The sequence below is a fragment of the Oncorhynchus keta genome, chromosome 31 (assembly GCF_023373465.1).
Source record: "Oncorhynchus keta strain PuntledgeMale-10-30-2019 chromosome 31, Oket_V2, whole genome shotgun sequence".
In the NCBI taxonomy this organism is placed as follows: domain Eukaryota; kingdom Metazoa; phylum Chordata; class Actinopteri; order Salmoniformes; family Salmonidae; genus Oncorhynchus; species Oncorhynchus keta.
The window spans coordinates 13,845,100-13,865,037 of NC_068451.1; the positions used below are offsets into that span (position 1 = coordinate 13,845,100).

Sequence of the window (19,938 nt, forward strand, 5' to 3'; positions counted from 1 at the left end):
TAGGTCAGGCGAAGGGCCATGTAATCAGGGTCAAAGGTCATAATAGAGAGGCTTCTTGTGAAACCAAGGACCAAGTTCTAACTGACGGTTCTAAACTGCATGAAAAGAGAGAGGGATCAAGGAAGAAGTGGGAACATGGTGTGTGTGTGTGTGTGTGTGTGTGTGTGTGTGTGTGTGTGTGTGTGTGTGTGTGTGTGTGTGTGTGTGTGTGTGTGTGTGTGTGTGTGTGTGTGTGTGTGTGTGTGTGTGTGTGTGTGTGTGTGTGTGTGTGTGTGTGTGTGTGTGTGTGTGTGTGTGTGTGTGGTTGTTGTGTGTGTGTGTGGCATATGTGTGTGTGTGTGTGTGTGTGTGTGGCATGTGTGTTTGTGTGTGTGTGTAAAAACTTCAGAGGTAAAGTTAGCTTATTAAGGGGGTCTGTGTTCTCAGTGTTCATAAATCAGCCGGCAGCCAGTCTGAACCTCTGGGAGGTGAACCGACCCCCATAGGACCTTACAACCCATAAAACACACACAAACACACACACATCAACTGCCCTTTCAAGTGCTGAGTTCACGTTCAGATCCACACCCAGACACAACTGCTGCTACCGGTGACGGGTGGTACAGTGGGGCAAAAAAGTATTTAGTCAGCCACCAATTGTGCAACTTCTCCAACCTAAAAAGATGAGAGAGGCCTGTAATTTTCATCATAGGTACACTTTCACTATGAAAAATCACATTGTAGGATTTGTAATGAATTTATTTGCAAATTATGGTGGAAAATAAGTATTTAGTCAATAACAAAAGTTTATCTCAATAATTTGTTATATACCCTTTGTTGGCAATGACAGAGGTCAAACGTTTCCTGTAAGTCTTCACAAGGTTTTCACACACTGTTGCTGGTATTTTGGCCCATTCCTCCATGCAGATCTCCTCTAGAGCAGTGATGTTTTGGGGCTGTTGCTGGACAACACAGACTTTCAACTCCCTCCAAAGATTTTCTATGGGGTTGAGATCTGGAGACTGGCTAGGCCACTCCAGGACCTTGAAATGCTTCTTACGAAGCCACTCCTTCGTTGCACGGGCTGTGTGTTTGGGGTCATTGTCATGCTGAAAAACCCAGCTACGTTTCATATTCAATGCCCTTGCTGATGGAAGGAGGTTTTCACTCAAAATCTCAAGATACATGGCCACATTCATTCTTTCCTTTACACGGATCAGCCGTCCTGGTCCCTTTGCAGAAAAACAGCCCCAAAGCATGATGTTTCCACCCCCATGCTTCACAGTAGGTATGGTGTTCTTTGGATGCAACTCAGAATTCTTTGTCCTCCAAACACGACGATTTGAGTTTTTACCAACAAGTTATATTTTGGTTTAATCTGACCATATGACATTCTCCCAATCTTCTTCTGGATCATCCAAATGCTCTCTAGCAAACTTTAGACGGGCCTGGACATGTACTGGCTTAAGCAGGGGGACACGTCTGGCACTGCAGGATTTGAGTCCCTGGCGGCGTAGTGTGTTACTGATTGTAGGCTTTGTTACTTTGGTCCCAGCTCTCTGCAGGTCATTCACTAGGTCCCCTCGTGTGGTTCTGGGATTTTTGCTCACCGTTCTTGTGATCATTTTGACCCCACAGGGTGAGATCTTGCGTGGAGCCCCAGATCGAGGGAGATTATCAGTGGTCTTGTATGTCTTCCATTTCCTAATAATTGCTCCCACAGTTGATTTCTTCAAACCATGCTGCTTACCTATTGCAAATTCAGTCTTCCCAGCCTGGTGCAGGTCTACAATTTAGTTTCTGGTGTCCTTTGACAGCTCTTTTGTCTTGGCCATAGTGGAGTTTGGAGTGTGACTGTTTGAGGTTGTGGACAGGTGTCTTTTATACTGATAACAAGTTCAAACAGGTGCCATTAATACAGGTAACGAGTGGAGGACAGAGGAGCCTCTTAAAAAATAAGTTACCGGTCTGTGAGAGCCAGAAATCTTGCTTGTTTGTAGGTGACCAAATACTTATTTTCCACCATAATTTGCAAATAAATTCATTAAAAAATCCAACAATGTGATTTTCTGGATTTTTTTTTCTCTCATTTTGTCTGTCATAGTTGAAGTGTACCTATGATGAAAATTACAGGCCTCTCTCATCTTTTTAAGTGGGAGAACTTGCACAATTGTTGGCTAACTAAATACTTTTTTGCCCTACTGTATGTGCACACACTCATGACCCAGATACAGGGTATCACCCAATAAAGTATGAGTAACTCCCCACTTCAGATCACATCATATTTTAGGCCCGCGTTGCGTTTTGTTGTTTAATATTATTAATAGTTCATCACATCGGGACTGGTTAATAATTCAGTGTAATTTCCACCAGGATACTGGACCGTGAGATGATGTAATCCCCGTATGAAATTCAGAAATTAGGCCCAGAAATAACAGTGATAAGATGTCCTCATGTAGGCCTGCGGTATATCAAAGGCCTTTCTTTTCATGTTGCTGTGTGAGTGGCGGGGCTGAGCGTGTGTGGATGTACTGCATGCCCCGATGGGGTGATACGCCTTTGCTTTAGATGTGCCTTTGTGGATTGTTTTACTAGATTTTTTTACTGAGCTTCTAGTCTTCAGAAAGCTGCTCAATATACTGTATACTGAACAAAAATATAAAGGCAACGTGCAACAATTTCAAAGATTTCACGGAGTTCTTGTCAGGAAATCAATCAATTGATAGGAATTCATTAGGCCCTAAATCTATGGATTTCACATGACTGGGAAGGGGTGCAGCCAATGGGTGGGCCTGGAGGGCATAGGCCCACCCACTTGGCAGCCAGGCCCAAACACTAGGGAGACAGGCCCAGCCAATCAGAATGTGTTTTTCCCCACAAAAGGGATTTATAACAGATTGAAATACTCCTCAGCACCCCCTCAGACCATCCCGAAGGTGAAGAAGCTAGATGTGGAGGTCCTGGGCTGGTGTGGTTAAACATGGTCTGCGATCGTGAGGCCGGTTGGACGTACTGTCAAACTCTCTAAAATGATGTTGGCGGTGGCTTACAGAAATGAACATTCAATTCTCTGGTAACAGCTCTGGTGGACATTCCTGTATTCAGCATGTCAATTGCATGCTCCCTCAACAATCGAGACATCTGTGGCATTGTGTTGTGCAACAAAACTGCACATTTGAAAGTGGCCGTTCATTGTCCCCAGCACAAGTTGCACCTGTGTAATGATCAAGCAGTTTAATCAGCTTCTTGATATGCCACTCCTGTCAGGTGGATGGATTATCTTGGCAAAGGAGAAATGCACACTAACAGGGATATAAACAAATTTGTGCAGAACATTTGAGAGAAAAGCTTTTTGTGCATATGGAAAATTTCAGGGATTTTTTATTTCAGCTCATTCAACATTGGACCAACACTTTACATGATGCGTGTATATTTTTGTTCAGTGTAATTGTGTAGTTGAATGTATTGATTTAAACATGCTTTTAAGTGAAGCTGGTATCAATTGTGTTGAATTCTTCGAAGTAACAGAAAGCCTATAGCCTACCAGGCAAATAGCTAAAGCAGGACTGTAAAGTAAAGCTTTACCGACGGTTCTCTATCAGATAGAGTGAAAAACCTGAGTCATGCTCACGTCTAGTTTCAGCTCCCCATTAAGTTTCTGTTGCTTTCTCTGTCCACTGGAACATGCTAGACCCTCCCCCAATGACCTGGACCAGCGAGCAAAACCTCAATTAATAAGAAGGAGAAGAATCCTATTAAATGAGCTTGGAAAATAACATGGCTCTCCTCCCCCAAAAAGCCTGATTGGATGGGCTTTTGATGTATGTTCCAGGGTTTGGTTAATTAGTCAAGAAGAAGAAAAATCACTTTGTAGTTTTTAGATATCTGCTGTGTAGACACGCCGTGTGTTTTTGTGGGTGATAGTTCAGAATCTGATTTAAGATGATTTGCCAAGCAGCATTGTAATTTTGCTCTGTGCCTCCTTGGCTGCATTTAGACAGACAGCCCAATTCTGATATTGCCATGGAAGCACAGTTTTGCGCCAGTCTCTGGTTAGAAGACACAATGGGTGTTTAATTTTGTTTGCATTTATCCACATGCGTGCATACACACACAAAAATGCATCCGCGCGCACACTCACACACACACACACACAGTCTTGTACAACTAACCTTGTGGGGACACACAATTCAGTCACATTCAAAATCCTATTTTCCCTAACAGATGTACAATATAGAAACAGGGCAGACAGTTGCAATAGACCCGTGCAACCGAAGGTTTGATACCAGCATAAACAGAAATCCTCTTAAACTTAACCCTAACTTTAACCCTAACTTTAACCCTCACGTTAAACCCTCTAGAAATAGCATTTGACCATGTGGGGACCAACAAAATGTCCCCAGTTGGTCAAATCCTTGTTTGTTTACAACTTCTGGTCCCCACAGGTATAGTTAAACACGTCCACACACGCATGCACACACGCATGCACACACACACACACACACACACACACAAACTCAAGCTAGGGTACTGATGGCACTTAATGTATTCTCATGTCTTTGCTCTGGCGAGGTGTGAATTATTTTGTCCCTTGAGTACCACATCGCACACTCACATACATATACACATACCCTCACAAATACGCCTGCATACATACACTGAGCTTGTTAAAGAGCTTGTTTCTCCAACTACCAGGGGGTGGGCCTGGGTAAACTAGGGAATGACTCTTTTACACGGGTAGTTTACTCCTATTTGCCTCCAATCTCAAATAAAGCCCCCAATTGAACGTGAAGTCTCCCACCGCCTGTGTTTGTTTGTTGATTTTCCGCACAACCTCAGAGCTCGGCGCTCTGTTTGATTCATTGATTTCTGCAGCCTTTAAATCTTTAAACGAGTCCCTTTTTTAGGCAGTTTATTTCTCCCCCTTTGAAGTTGGCAATTCAAAAAGGAGCTCTTCACAGCCCTATGCAAATGATGGTCTATGACAGCGGCCCCCGTACCAAATCGATATCAACATGGTGGGATATTCTCTGGCCTCCATTCTTACATAATATTGATTTCCCATCACAGGTTTCAACTGCCCAGGGACTTTCCGAAACATGTTGATGGGTTTTTGTGCCCTTCTCGTCTACCCCTCATTTCACATAACTCTCTCCAACAGGGCAAAAGTTTGTTTGTGGCTCGCAAGATTCAAAACTAAAAACCGAATTAGAAGCCCTATTATGGGTTAACTAATAGTAATGATATAATCAAATCAATTATATACATCCACACAGCTTCACAACTTCCCTGGTAAGACGTCTCTGTGCAAGTCATTACCTACAAGATGGGGGAATTTGAGAATAATGACAGCATGGGTGTATGTGTACTCTAATGTGTGTGTGTGTGTGTGTGTGTGTGTGTGTGTGTGTGTGTGTGTGTGTGTGTGTGTGTGTGTGTGTGTGTGTGTGTGTGTGTGTGTGTGTGTGTGTGTGTGTGTGTGTGTGTGTGTGTGTGGGTGGGTGCTCCTCTGTCGCGGTGCAGGTGTCTCCTCACGTGGTGCTCTGTGGGCTGTATGGGAGGCCCGGGTGTTCCTCAACAACAGCCTGGTTATGTGGTCCATGCCTGGAGTCTAGTCCCATAATGAGCATCCGCTACCATAACACTGCACCTCATTAACCTGAGTGAGGCTGCTACAGCACTCCAAGTACAAGTTGCCTTCAAGCGCAGATATAGGATCAGCTCATCCCCCGCACATCATAACCTTAACCACTGGGGGAGGAAACCACTGGCCTTAGATCAGTGTCTAAGGGCATCTTCATCCCATTGTAGTGAGACCAGGCCTAAGCAGGCTAAAGTGAGAGACGGGGAAGAACAGGAGAAATTAGATCTCTGCCACCCTCAGGCTGTAGAGGAACTCCTGAGCACAGCTCTGTCCATATTAGATCAGCTAATGAAGGCCCGTCTGGGGGCACAGGGGAGGTTTCTCTGTAACTGCCCTGAAATGGCACAATCTCCTATGTAAAGTGTGTTTCTACCTTATAATGGAGGTCTAGTAATATGTGTGAGAAAGAATAAGGAGATAGGAGGGGTGTAAAAAGAGAAACAGAGAAACAGAGAGACACTACTCCAAACAGGGACATAGCACATGCTATCTCTATCGTTACATGGGACCAACACAATATCACAGCTAATTGTGAAATAAACACAAATTACATATTCGATATTCGTGACAGGTAAAACACATTTTGTGTGTATTACACAATTTTCTTTCTTCATAACCCATTACACAAATTCCAATTGTTGTGGCTAACGCTAGCTAGGTGGCTGACTTTAAGGTTAGGAGTTAAGGTTAGGGTTAGGTAACATGCTAGCTAAGTAGTTAAAGGGTTAAGGTTAGTGGAAGGGTTGGCTAACAATAAAAGTAGTTGCAAAGTAGTTTAAAAGCAGTAAGTAGTTGCAAAACTAAACTTAGCTAAAGTGCTAAAATTGGCAGTGATGAGATTCGAACCCGCAGCCTTTGGGTTGATAGATGTAGTTACAAAAGTTCAATCAGGAAGGCTGTTCTGAATGGGCGTCACTTTTTATCAACCTCTAAGCATAATATATTAATATAGCTTCCTATCTCACGGGCATGGCGGGTATTTATATGGTAGCGTTTATAATGTTACCATGTCTCTCCTCCTTTTTTACTATTAGCAAGCGTGACGAATTGACCTGTTAACTTCAGCCTATGAGCACGGCACACTAAGGCGATGTCACCACGCTTGCTGTTTAACCTATGGGCTCAATTGTGCAACAATCCCTTTTGTTTCTTTCAACCAATGGACATAAATCCAGGGGAGTATTTATATGTCAACTCACCTCTTGTGTCTCTCACTTGCTGTCTTACAGTAACAGTCTTCCAAACAACCTTGTACCTCTCCACCACCACATGAAGGCCCGTCATTCGAACCCCATTCTCACAGAGAGGGGTTTGGATGTCAGCTGCCTAGCAAAGGGTTACCTGTTATCCACATCTGACTCCATTTCTCAGCCTTTACTCAGTTGAACGTTCTTTAACTGGGATTGAAATGCACTGTGCACAAAAACATTGTATTTTTCGTGTGCCTGTCATGAGTTTCCAATAAGTAATGTGTCTATTTGACAATAATCAGTGATACTGGGATGATGAGACGTTCTAGCTCATGAGCCTATGAGCGAGTCTATAATAAATGAATGCATGTCACATTCCATTCCTTCTCAATGACCACACACACAAACACCTTCCCAGATGCTGGCTGCACGACTGATGTCAAAACTGCACACTGTTCTCCTCTGGGGGCTCTGAACACTAGAAAAGCAGGGACATACAGTCCATTGATCTGTTGATGGAACAACATAGCTGGGCTGGGCAGAAGGGCTGCACACACACATCTAAAAACTCCTATCATTAGCTGTGAGAGAAACAGAATGCCTAAATCCCTGATCACAGTGTGTATGTTGCCTTTCTTTTTAACCGAGAGCATTTCAAGTGCAAGCTGCCTCTGCTGTTGATGGAGAGGGATTTCAGCAGTGTTTATTTATGTGTCTCCAGGAATTAATATAAATCCCAGCGTACAAGTTTGAGCGTGTCCAATTTCACAATTAAGATTAGCAGTGGCAGGGGAGATTCGATTTGTGTGCATACAGTGCCTTCAGAAAGTATTCACACCACATTACTTTTTCCATATTTTGTTGTGTTACATCCTGAATTTAAAATGGATTAAATAGAGATTTTTTTTGTCACTTGCCTACACACAATACCCCATAATGTCAAAGAGGAATTGTGTTTTTCAACATTTTTACAAATGAAAAGCTGAAATGTCTTGAGTCCATAAGTACTCAACTCCTTTGTTATGGCGAGCCTAAATAAGTTCAGGAGTAAAAATGTGCTTAACAAGCCACATAAGATACACTACCATTCAAATGTTTGGCGTCAATTATACATTTCCATGTTTTTGAAAGAAATGCTCATTGTTTGTCCATTAAAATAACATCAAAATGATCAGAAATATAGTGTAGACATTGTTGATGTTGTGAATGAGTACTGTAGCTGGAAACGGCAGATTTATGATGGAAAATCTACATAGGCCCATTATCAGCAACCATCACTCCTGTGTTCCAATAGCACGTTGTGCTCAGGGGATCTACGTTCAGGGGATCTATGTGTTTGAGAGTGTGAGTTGGAAGCAGACGATACACTCACAGCTGTAATTGCTGCCAACGGTGCTTCTACAAAGTCAAATCAAATCAAATCTATTTGTTACATACACATGGTTAGCAGATGTTAATGCGAGTGTAGCGAAATGCTTGTGCTTCTAGTTCCGACAATGCAGTAATAACCAACGAGTAGTCTAACCTAACAATTCCAAAACTACTATACCTTATACACACAAATGTAAAGGGATAAAGAATATGTACATAAATATATATGAATGAGTGATGGTACAGAACGGCATAGGCAAGATGCAGTAGATGGTATCGAGTACAGTATATACATACAGTGCCTTGCGAAAGTATTCGGCCCCCTTGAACTTTGCGACCTTTTGCCACATTTCAGGCTTCAAACATAAAGATATAAAACGGTATTTTTTTGTGAAGAATCAACAACAAGTGGGACACAATCATGAAGTGGAACGACATTTATTGGATATTTCAAACTTTTTTAACAAATCAAAAACTGAAAAATTGGGCGTGCAAAATTATTCAGCCCCTTTAGTTAATACTTTGTAGCGCCACCTTTTGCTGCGATTACAGCTGTAAGTCGCTTGGGGTATGTCTCTATCAGTTTTGCACATCGAGAGACTGACATTTTTTCCCATTCCTTCTTGCAAAACAGCTCGAGCTCAGTGAGGTTGGATGGAGAGCATTTGTGAACAGCAGTTTTCAGTTCTTTCCACAGATTCTCGATTGGATTCAGGTCTGGACTTTGACTTGGCCATTCTAACACCTGGATATGTTTATTTTTGAACCATTCCATTGTAGATTTTGCTTTATGTTTTGGATCATTGTCTTGTTGGAAGACAAATCTCCGTCCCAGTCTCAGGTCTTTTGCAGACTCCATCAGGTTTTCTTCCAGAATGGTCCTGTATTTGGCTCCATCCATCTTCCCATCAATTTTAACCATATTCCCTGTCCCTGCTGAAGAAAAGCAGGCCCAAACCATGATGCTGCCACCACCATGTTTGACAGTGGGGATGGTGTGTTCAGGGTGATGAGCTGTGTTGCTTTTACGCCAAACATAACTTTTGCATTGTTGCCAAAAAAATCCATTTTGGTTTCATCTGACCAGAGCACCTTCTTCCACATGTTTGGTGTGTCTCCCAGGTGGCTTGTGGCAAACTTTAAACTACACTTTTTATGGATATCTTTAAGAAATGGCTTTCTTCTTGCCACTCTCCCATAAAGGCCAGATTTGTGCAATAAATGACTGATTGTTGTCCTATGGACAGAGTCTCCCACCTCAGCTGTAGATCTCTGCAGTTCATCCAGAGAGATCATGGGCCTCTTGGCTGCATCTCTGATCAGTCTTCTCCTTGTATGAGCTGAAAGTTTAGAGGGACGGCCAGGTCTTGGTCTGATACTCCTTCCATTTCAATATTATCGTTTGCACAGTGCTCCTTGGGATGTTTAAAGCTTGGGAAATCTTTTTGTATCCAAATCCGGCTTTAAACTTCTTCACAACAGTATCTCGGACCTGCCTGGTGTGTTCCTTGTTCTTCATGATGCTCTCTGCACTTTTAACGGACCTCTGAGACTATCACAGTGCAGGTGCATTTATACGGAGACTTGATTACACACAGTTGGATTGTATTTATCATCATTAGTCATTTAGGTCAACATTGGATATTCAGAGATCCTCATTGAACTTCTGGAGAGAGTTTGCTGCACTGAAAGTAAAGGGGCTGAATAATTTTGCACGCCCAATTTTTCAGTTTTTGATTTGTTAAAAAAGTTTGAAATATCCAATAAATGTCGTTCCACTTCATGATTGTGTCCCACTTATTGTTGATTCTTCACAAAAAAATACAGTTTTATATCTTTATGTTTGAAGCCTGAAATGTGGCAAAAGGTCGCAAAGTTCAAGGGGGCCGAATACTTTCGCAAGGCACTGTATGAGATGAGTAATGTAGGGTATGTAGACAAAGTGGCATAGTTTAAAGTGGCTAGTGATACATGAATTACATAAAGATGCAGTAGATGATATAGGGTACAGTATATACATATACATATGAGATGAGTTATGTAGGGTATGTAAACATTATATTAAGTAGCATTGTTTAAGTGGTTAGTGATATATTTTCCATCAATTTCCATCAATTCCATTATTAAAGTGGCTGAAGTTGAGTCAGTGTGTTGGCAGCAGCCACTCAATGTTAGTGGTGGCTATTTAACAGTCTGATGGCCTTGAGATAGAAGCTGTTTTTCAGTCTCTCTGTCTCTGCTTTGATTTACCTGTACTGACCTCGCCTTCTGGATGATAGTGGGGTGAACAGGCAGTGGCTCGGGTGGTTGTTGTCCTTGATGATCTTTATGGCTTTCCTGTGACATCGGGTGGTGTAGGTGTCCTGGAGGGCAGGTAGTTTGCCCCCGGTGATGCGTTGTGCAGACCTCACTACCCTCTGGAGAGCCTTATGGTTGTGGGCGGAGCAGTTGCCGTACCAGGCGGTGATACAGCCCGACAGGATGCTCCCGATTGTGCATCTGTAGAAGTTTGTGAGTGCTTTTGGTGACAAGCCAAATTTCTTTAGCCTCCTGAGGTTGAAGAGGCGCTGCTGCGCCTTCTTCACGACGCTGTCTGTGTGGGTGGACCAATTCAGTTTGTCCGTGATGTGTACGCCGAGGAACTTATTATTGACTCAGTGGTGTGAATACTATTGTAAATTAGATACTGATGTATTTAATTTTCATTACATTTGCAAACCTTTCAAAAAACATGTTGTAGGTGGGTGAGAAAAATAATCTATTTCATCAATTTTGAATTCAGGCCTTAACACAAAATGTGGAATAAGTCAAGGGATATGAATACTTTCTGAAGGCAATGTATGTGTGTGCCTGTGAATGTGCGAGTGCGTGTATATATGGGAGGGTGTCTTCCGGTGCGGGTGGGTCAGGATGTTCGGGGGCCAGCAGAGGTTCGAGTGACCTTGTCCTAGTTCGTCATAAAAAATGGTCTCCCTAGGGCTAGTGTGGAGCGGCTGTCAATAACCTATTATAACACAATGGAGAGGGCTGAGCCTCACTCTGGCATGAAGTTCAATTATGAGGGAGAGAGAGAGAGAGACCATCACTATATCCCGAGGCTAAGTCCAAGTCCCTGTCCTTGTGTGTGCATGCCCTTACAGCTGTAACGCTGATTCAGGCAGACCCAAACAGTTCTTCAGGGCCTCATTTGGTCCAAAAAAAGACCATTCTGGAGAGGTTTAGCTTCCTCACAATGATTTATCCTCCAGTGCTCTCCTCCTTCTGCACACACACACAGCCGAAGGCCACACACCGAGGTACAGGCACACACACACTGGCAAAAATAAACACACAGGACTATCAACAGAAATACATAAATACGCATGTAGATTAGATAGAAGTATAAACCAATACATAAACACCCATATGTGTACCACAAGGACACACACATTCCCCTTTCTCCTCCTATACGACTGAGCTAACATTGCATGTGTACGTATCTTTAATGATGTATACAGGTCCACAGGCATGTCTCGAAGCCATACTGTAAACAGCAGATGGGAGAACGGTTTAATTGTCAGAAGTGGAGTCAGAAGGAGGAGACTCTGGTGGTACAGCAAGGCTAGAGGTACAATGTCTGGTTGCTTTAGCCCAGGGTGAGGCCAGAAATAAAGAAATAGATAAATAAAGAGAAAGAGGGGAAGGAAGGAAGGAAGAAACCCTATCAAGCCGCGCCTGACATCCAAATGTGTCACCCAAGGGCACCCAAGCGAAGAAAATGTATGTAGGCATACTTTTTGCACCGTTATAATTTGATGACGGGACAGGGATTGGGTGCACACACACACACCTAAATAAAGGGCAGGAGAAGGGGAAAAGATAAGCTCACACCAACCTACTCTCAAACAGCAATCCCCAGGTACGACATATATACCTGATATACATGAGTACACCAACACAGTTCACACTCACATACGTTTATATCAAATCCTTATGTCCGGGATATTATTCAAATGTGGTACTGAGACAGACACAAAGTGTGATTTCTGGCATCCGGCTCCACCACAGTCACTTCTAATCTAACTGGAAGAACAGAGAGCCACTCCAGAAAAGTCCAGTCAGCAGCAAGCCCAGTCAGTCTGGTGGCTGTAAGCTCTACAGTGTGTGGGCCCCAATTTATCAACCTCCTTTTCCGCCAGCTGACGAAGGTACTTTCTCGTCTCTCTCATTTCTCTCCCTCTGCCTCCCTTTCTTTTTCACTCGTTCCATCACCCCAGGGCCAGCTCTCCCTGCTGTGTTTGGGGAAAGATAAAGTTGTTTCTCACAGAGGTTTTCCAAACTTTCATGGGTGCTATCCCTGGATCCCTCTAGGGCAGGGGAATGGAAGGAACGGAGCTCTCCCACACACTCGACACACACAATCCATTATCGGCATTTACTAAGCCAATACACACATCATGGAGATAGAGACTTGGGAAAAAGTGCCCCTCAGCATTGTACTGTAGACACACACATGCACACACTTTGAGTCGGCTCTACTTGCAGTGTTTCACCTACATGTGCTGAGGGCGGAGTGCCGAGCCCCCCTAGAGCAACTAACCAGGGCTGCAGAAATCAAAATGTTTGAAAGGAAACCACATGGAAAACAAATATGACCAATGGACCACTAATTATTCTTGGGATAAGGGGCGCAAAGCCAGATGAAGAGCCTGCCTGGCCTTGATATTGGAAGGGGGCACACTGCCCTGTGCAAAATCATTTTTAAGTGGCCCTGGAAATGCATAAGTCCCCTTTATACACATAATGCCCCCCCAGCCGTGTATGCACATAATGCCCCCCCCAGCCGTGTATACACATAATGCTACAATGGCTCAAGACAAACCACTGTGTGTGTGACCGGCTTGTTAATGAAATGGTATTTGACACCAAAGTTGAGTCACCAACACTAGTGTCCTCTGAACCTTGTCTTCCCACTCACAGGTTTAAGAAAGGTCAATGTGGCCTACAAGGACACATGGGAAGACACAAATGTAGGAACACACATGTATGCGTGCATGTACAGCACATAACAGATCAGTAATATTGAGCTTTCTTCAAGTGAAAGACAACTTCAATTCACATCCAGAAATAAATACAGTACTTGAATCTGTTCTACAGCTGGCATTGAAAGGCCTAAGAAGTGCCAGACATGGAAGACAAAGACGAAAAGTGAGGGGAAAGAGAAACACTGTGTGTGTGTGTGTGTGTGTGTGTGTGTGTGTGTGTGTGTGTGTGTGTGTGTGTGTGTGTGTGTGTGTGTGTGTGTGTGTGTGTGTGTGTGTGTGTGTGTGTGTGTGTGTGTGTGTGTGTGTGTGTGTGTGTGTGTGTGTGTGTGTGTGTGTGTGTGTGTGTGTGGAAAGACAAACAAAGGGGTGGAAAGTCATCTAGACCCATCCACACACTTGGGGCAGATTGTGTTATCTGAAAGCATCTACTCTTTAGAACGGGGAAAAAAAGAACCATTCCTCTTCTAACACACTCAAACGGAATGTGGCACAGTGGCACTCGGCTAGACAATAGTTTCAACAGTAATTATGTCCCCAAAGACCTTTGCATTGGCGCTCTCCCTAGCATGGCCGCAAGAGAGGAGAACAATACTTCTGATTACATGTGGTTTACTCCAAGACATCCCCCATGCCTGTGAATGTATCTAAGCTGCATGTGCTTAACGTATTATGCAGTGAATGTAATACTTTTAATTGGCTATAAGGGGAGATAATATGCATTATCAAACAAATCTCACAAACAAACACTTGAACACCATTAAGAATATATAGGCCTAGGCTATAATTGGGATGTGTAGTGATCACACATGCAGACATCCTTACAACACATGCAGACATCAGCGTTATAGTTTGACATAAAGACTACACAGGCACACTGGGTCTGTGTATAGACTCTTGTGGGGGAGCTCTCTCAAGCGTTTTGGTTATGCTGTTAGTTAAAAGTGTCCCTGCTCCATTTTGACAATTCCACACAGTACATTTCGGTCGTTATTCCATTTGAACTCGCTCCAGTATCACAAGAAAAGTATTTTCCCACTCATCTCTGCAGTTTGTACAAGAACATTCCTCCTAGCAGCACAACATCTATATTATAATCTATCTACTCATATTCAAATTGAGGACTTCAACAAGATGTAAGACGACATTATCTTCATGGGAGAAGCTTCCGTTAGTATCCGGGGGAGGGTAAGGTTTTATTAATTCATATATGATTGTTATGCAGCGCCGACAATATAAATCATGTAGACAATCTGTTGGTTGACCTAATTTGTCGGGTGAGGCTTGTGTTAATAATTAAGCGCTAATTGAACATGACTTGAGGTTTCCGTGGTTTAATCATATGTTGTAGCACAACATTACAACAATGCAATACATACTGAGTAATGAGTTTAGTGCGGAAAATTTGAATTCTAGTTAACTTTACGCATGAGAGCACCACTGCATAAACCAGACTCCAAAGTCCCTTACACAAACAAACTATCTCCTGTCAAGTCCGTTGTCTAGGTTTGTAAGACCACATGTGCCAGACTAGGAATGTCAATGTGAATAAATAATCATAATTACTCTAAATAAATAGTGGATGAGGCAGAGTTCTCGTTTGAAAAACTGAATTACCTCTAGATCCACTTGGCATGTCAGAGGAGACTTTTCCTTAAACTAGCAGATGTCGTGATTTAGGGACTTGGCCAAATCCTCAACTTTTCATGATATGATGTTAATGTCTGAATTCAATCACAGTCTAAATCCGAGCAATAGCATGTAATTTCAGTTGTGACTGTCATCTAAAAAAAAACCTGGCTAATCGTTAGGCCTGTTATACAGGCTACGGTAATGTCTTCAACTGTATCACTATATCCAGCGTCACAATTCTTAAGCCTAAAATTAGCATAATGGTACAGTCGCTAGGTTTAGGATACAGAAAAGCAACCAAAAATGAATTTCTTTGTGCATAAGATCTATTTGGCAAAAATGATACAGATGTTGATATCCTTAATAGCGCCAGTGCACACACATACATGGACACTCATGTGTTGGGCACTGGGGACAGTGGGCAGACGTGTCTTGCATGCATAGCCACACACACATTTCCATCATCCAAGTGCTATAATCCTGTTTACCCAATTAGCGACCTGCCGGCAACAAATAACACCTTCACCTAGCGTGTCAATGATGTGTAATCAACGTAGAGCGGACACATGCATCCCAGAGTGCGATAAATAGGTTCTTGTGAATATCATTACGCACAGCCTGAATGACAACTGGCCATAGAGTAGAATTAAGACTCATTGAATAAAAGTCTATATTGTACCTCAAAAGGTAGGCTATATATTGTGCAAAACAACAAAAACATCGGCCATAAGGATTTCTGAATTAATAAGATACTGCCAGGTTCCGTTGCCAACTGATCTTCTCCTGCGCAAGGTGCTGCTGATGAAATAGCAATATACCCAAACCAAACATCACTTTATTCACACCTGATATCAAGTTATTGTCCAATTTTTGTAATTATTCCACGGACGTGCGCGATTATCTTTTTAATTCATTGTTTTACATTGCAGTCTAATAAATAGCTAAACATGTTTTTTCTATAGCAAGTAAACTTTATCTAAAAGCCCTGAGCAAATACAATAGGATACGCTGAGTCTCTCACTCACAATGATGCTTAGACCTATAAAATACTGTTTCACATCAGTGTCGGATATAGTAATGGTGCGCGGCGACAGAGACTTTCCCAAATGAGCCCCATTCAACACTATACCAATGGCATAGGCATAGCCTACATTTTCCAAAGAGACAGATGCCACAGACAACTGGCAACTTTTAATGGGAAAAACATTGAAAACACACGACACTGCACCTTTACACTCCATCCTTACCTCTGAGGTTTTGGATTTTGACCATGACCTCTGCGGGGGACTTCAGTCTGTGCGCGAGATACAGACGACCCGAGTCCCTCTCGATTTGAACCAGGGAGTCCGCCTCTGATATTATCTCGAACCACTTTTTCTCAAACTTCTGGTCAGGCACCGTGAATATCATGTCACCGACTTTGACATCCTCTGAGACGGTCACTGTGTAGGACAGTTCCTCCGAGACCGCTCGGGGCCTCCTAACCTTCGAGACAGCAGGTCTCTGCACATCAAGGTGAAGTGTCACCGGCTTACTTATCAATGCGACATCTCCATTATCTTGAGCGTAAATACGGACTGTTAGGTTCATGACACCAATGAGAGAACTGACCAGCATTACCTGACCGGTTTGAGGAACTACGTACACATGTTGGCATTTTGGAGATGCGTAATAAGTGACCCGGCCATTCATTCCACCGTCGGAATCCTTTGCAAAAAGACGGACCAATTCGGAACCGATAGGGGTCAATTCATCAACTTTTACCCTTTCGTTTCCCTCGATGAACCGGGGTCTATTGTCGTTTGAATCAAGCACCTCTATTTTAATCACCACGGCACTATTCAAACAACCAGAAAGCACAACCTTCAAATCGTACACTGCTATAAACTCTCTGTCCAAAGTTTCTGTGGATTTCAAAATAAGATGCTGTTCTACTTGATGGTAAACCACACGAAAATCCGATGCGTCCTTCCCTTCCAAAGCAATGTCCAGTTCCGAAACATGACAGTTGTTTCCAACCGGTAAAGCTACCCAATCCACCACTGTTCCAGCGGGCGAGTTCTCCACAATTTGTCCATAATACACAGGCAGCTTTGAATTCCCTGTTGAAAATGAAACCAATGCGACAAGCAAAAATGTCTTCAGGGCTACGGTTCCGTTTGTAGCTCCCGTCATGTTTCCATCAAATCAGTGTTGTCACTCTAGTACAACATAAAAGTTTCTTGCGGCATAAATAATCGAACAATTATTGTTATTAATACTCGGTGGGGGTGAGTAGATATATGGTGTAAATGTCCCCAAAAGTGCAATGCTTCAGCAATGAAAAAGTAGCAGTCCCTCAAAGAACAGCGCTAAAGTGACAAGTTCGCTTCCAGTTTATTCCGTGAAGGATCACTTGAGCACAGAGAGGATGAATTCTACACTGACAGGCATAGGCTACACGCTGCAGATGCTCCATGTGGTACTATGATCACCGCCCTTCGAGGCACAGCCAATCGGAGACCGGAATGGGACGTAAAGACAGCTATCGGCCAGCCCACACGCAGTTTGATTTAGCTGCGCAGGAGACGAACGTTGGATAGCTTTTAGTATTCAGGCCCACAATTTAAAATGCTGTGTGTAAGCAATGGGTGAGTTTTGTTTGCTGGAGAGACTTGTCCCCAGAATACACATTCGTTTTCTTGGGTTTTGGCAAACTGTTATCAGTGTTCTTTTAGGCTGCACTACAGGCAACATTATAGGCCTCAAATGTTGTCTGGATTTACCTCCCTTGATAGAAAGGCTTTATGCCAAACAAAAGTTATTTTTATATTTGTTATGGTTCCTGGTTGGAGTAGATTGTTCTGCTTTCAACGTGTGACGTCGGGAACCAATTTGGCTTCTCAACATTATATAATAGAATAGTCTAATAAAACCCCAAAATATATTAAAGCTGCAAAATGTAACCTTTTGGGCCACCAATCAAATTCACATAGAAATGTGTGTTATAGATGTGTCACTCATTGAAAGCAAGTCTAAGAAGTGGTAGATCTGTCTCTATGCTTCCAGTTCTTACGTTTTGACATATTTGACTTTCGGTTTTGTACACCAGCTTTAAACAACTGAAAATACAATGTTTTTGGTTATGGAAAATATATTTTACAGCAGTTTAGATGGTACGATGATTCTCTACACTATACTTGCTCGTGTTTTCACATGAACCTAAATTAGGCGAACTATTAGAATTTTAGCAGAGCGATTTCTGCATAGTGCATCTTTGCATTTTTCTGCGTAGTGCATCTTTGCATTTTTAGTACCCAAAATGACTAATTACGTTTTTCCTATGCATTTAAAGGACAGTTCAACCCCAAAACTTTCTTCTGGTATGTATTTCATTATTCCATTGTTGATATAGTCCCAAAATGTTTTGCATGTCAGCAATCAAGTTTTCAAGTTTTTCATATGATGCCACATTCATCATACCGGCTGTATTTCTGTATTTTGAAAGTTATATGTCTTGAAAACTTGATTGCTGACATGCAAAACATTTTTGGGACAATATCAACAATGGACAAATAAAACAAGTACCAAAATATATCATTTTTGGTGGGAGTTTTCCTTTAATGGAATGTGTTTAGACAGAACGTAATAACTTAATGTTTAATCATCACGGTTACACCTTTGAAATGTGTCAACATAAACTGTCTGATTGATTAGCTTGCGCCAAACCTTGACATTAAATGTACGTTTTACAGAACGGCCCCTTGTTTATTCTGTAGATTGAATTAATTGTAATTGAATTGGAGAATAAACTGACCACACCATGATGAGCGAAGATTTGGACAAATACCTGCAATGGGTCAAACACAAGTCCAATCGCTCACATGGCTCAAGTACACACCTCTGATGGCTTGTCCTTGGTCACCCATCCTCACTTCTGATACCCACGCAACATCTTCTGGGTGTAGCTCAAGGGGAACTTGGACCTGCAACCATGCATTTGTCATGCCGTACTGTCTGCTGCCTTACCATATGGGACCCCAATGTAATACACCATTATTATCATAAGTAAAGTCTCACTATTGTGTGGAAACTTGAAATACAGACCATGGCCCTACCATACCAAATGGTGTTGAACCACACAAAATGTCCCTCCCTGTACAATGAGAAGAGGATGGCCAGTTAGGCCTACTGCCATTCCACTGAAATGTTTAGGCTATTTATTTTCTCAGAGTTCAACCATAAATGCATTTTGGGACTGGATCAATAAAAATTCTGCTTCAAGTCAAGAAGTAATCATCGACCTCCGCATTGCATTTCACTTGTGATTTATGTAGCCTAATCCTTACATTACCATTGGAGACCAATATGAGGACCAATATTATCAACCTGGTCTCAGAGAATTTTGTATGATTTTGTACTTAAATTCAGTACTCTCAATTTAGTATGATATGTTACGTTTCGAACGGTAAGTATTAATTTGTGGTTGTCCACCCATTTTGTATATGTTTCTAATTACAATTACAATTCATATTATATGTTCAGAATTTGCTAAATATATGATATGTTACGAATTCTAGCTAGGTGTCTAATGTTAGTTAGCTGGCTAACATTGGCTAGGCTAGGGGTTAGGGGTTATGGTTAAGGTTAAGTTAAGGAGTTAGGTTAAAGGGTTAAGGATATGGCTAGGGGAAGGGTTAGCTAAAAGGGTTAAGGTTAGAGTTAGAGGAAGGGTTTGCTAAAAGGGTTAAGGTTAGAGTTAGCTAAAAGGGTTAAGGTTAGGGTTAGTGGAAGGGTTAAGGTTAGAGTTAGTGGAAGGGTTAAGGTTAGGGTTAGTGGAAGGTTAGGGTTAGAGGAAGGGTTAAGGTTAGAGTTAGAGGAAGGGTTAGCTAAAAGGGTTAAGGTTAGGGTTAGTGGAAGGGTTAAGGTTAGAGTTAGTGGAAGGGTTAAGGTTATAGTTAGAGGAAGGGTTAGCTAAAAGGGTTAAGGTTAGAGTTAGCTAAAAGGGTTAAGGTTAGAGTTAGTGGAAGGGTTAAGGTTAGAGTTAGTGGAAGGGTTAAGGTTAGAGTTAGTGGAAGGGTTAAGGTTAGAGTTAGAGGAAGGGTTAGCTAAAAGGGTTAAG

The 19,938-nt window shown here is 42.3% G+C and overlaps 1 protein-coding gene across 1 annotated transcript in view; it reads right to left on the bottom strand.

Annotated features, from left to right (window-relative positions):
• The window catches only part of LOC118364056 (neural-cadherin-like), a 168,033-nt gene extending 150,805 nt beyond the window's left edge, over positions 1 to 17,228 (bottom strand). The window contains exon 1 of the mRNA XM_052489625.1: positions 16,085 to 17,228. Within this exon, the coding sequence (XP_052345585.1) occupies positions 16,085 to 17,012 (928 nt within the window). The 5' untranslated portion in view covers positions 17,013 to 17,228. The remainder of the gene's footprint in view (positions 1 to 16,084) is intronic.
• Between the last annotated feature and the right edge of the window lie 2,710 nt (positions 17,229 to 19,938).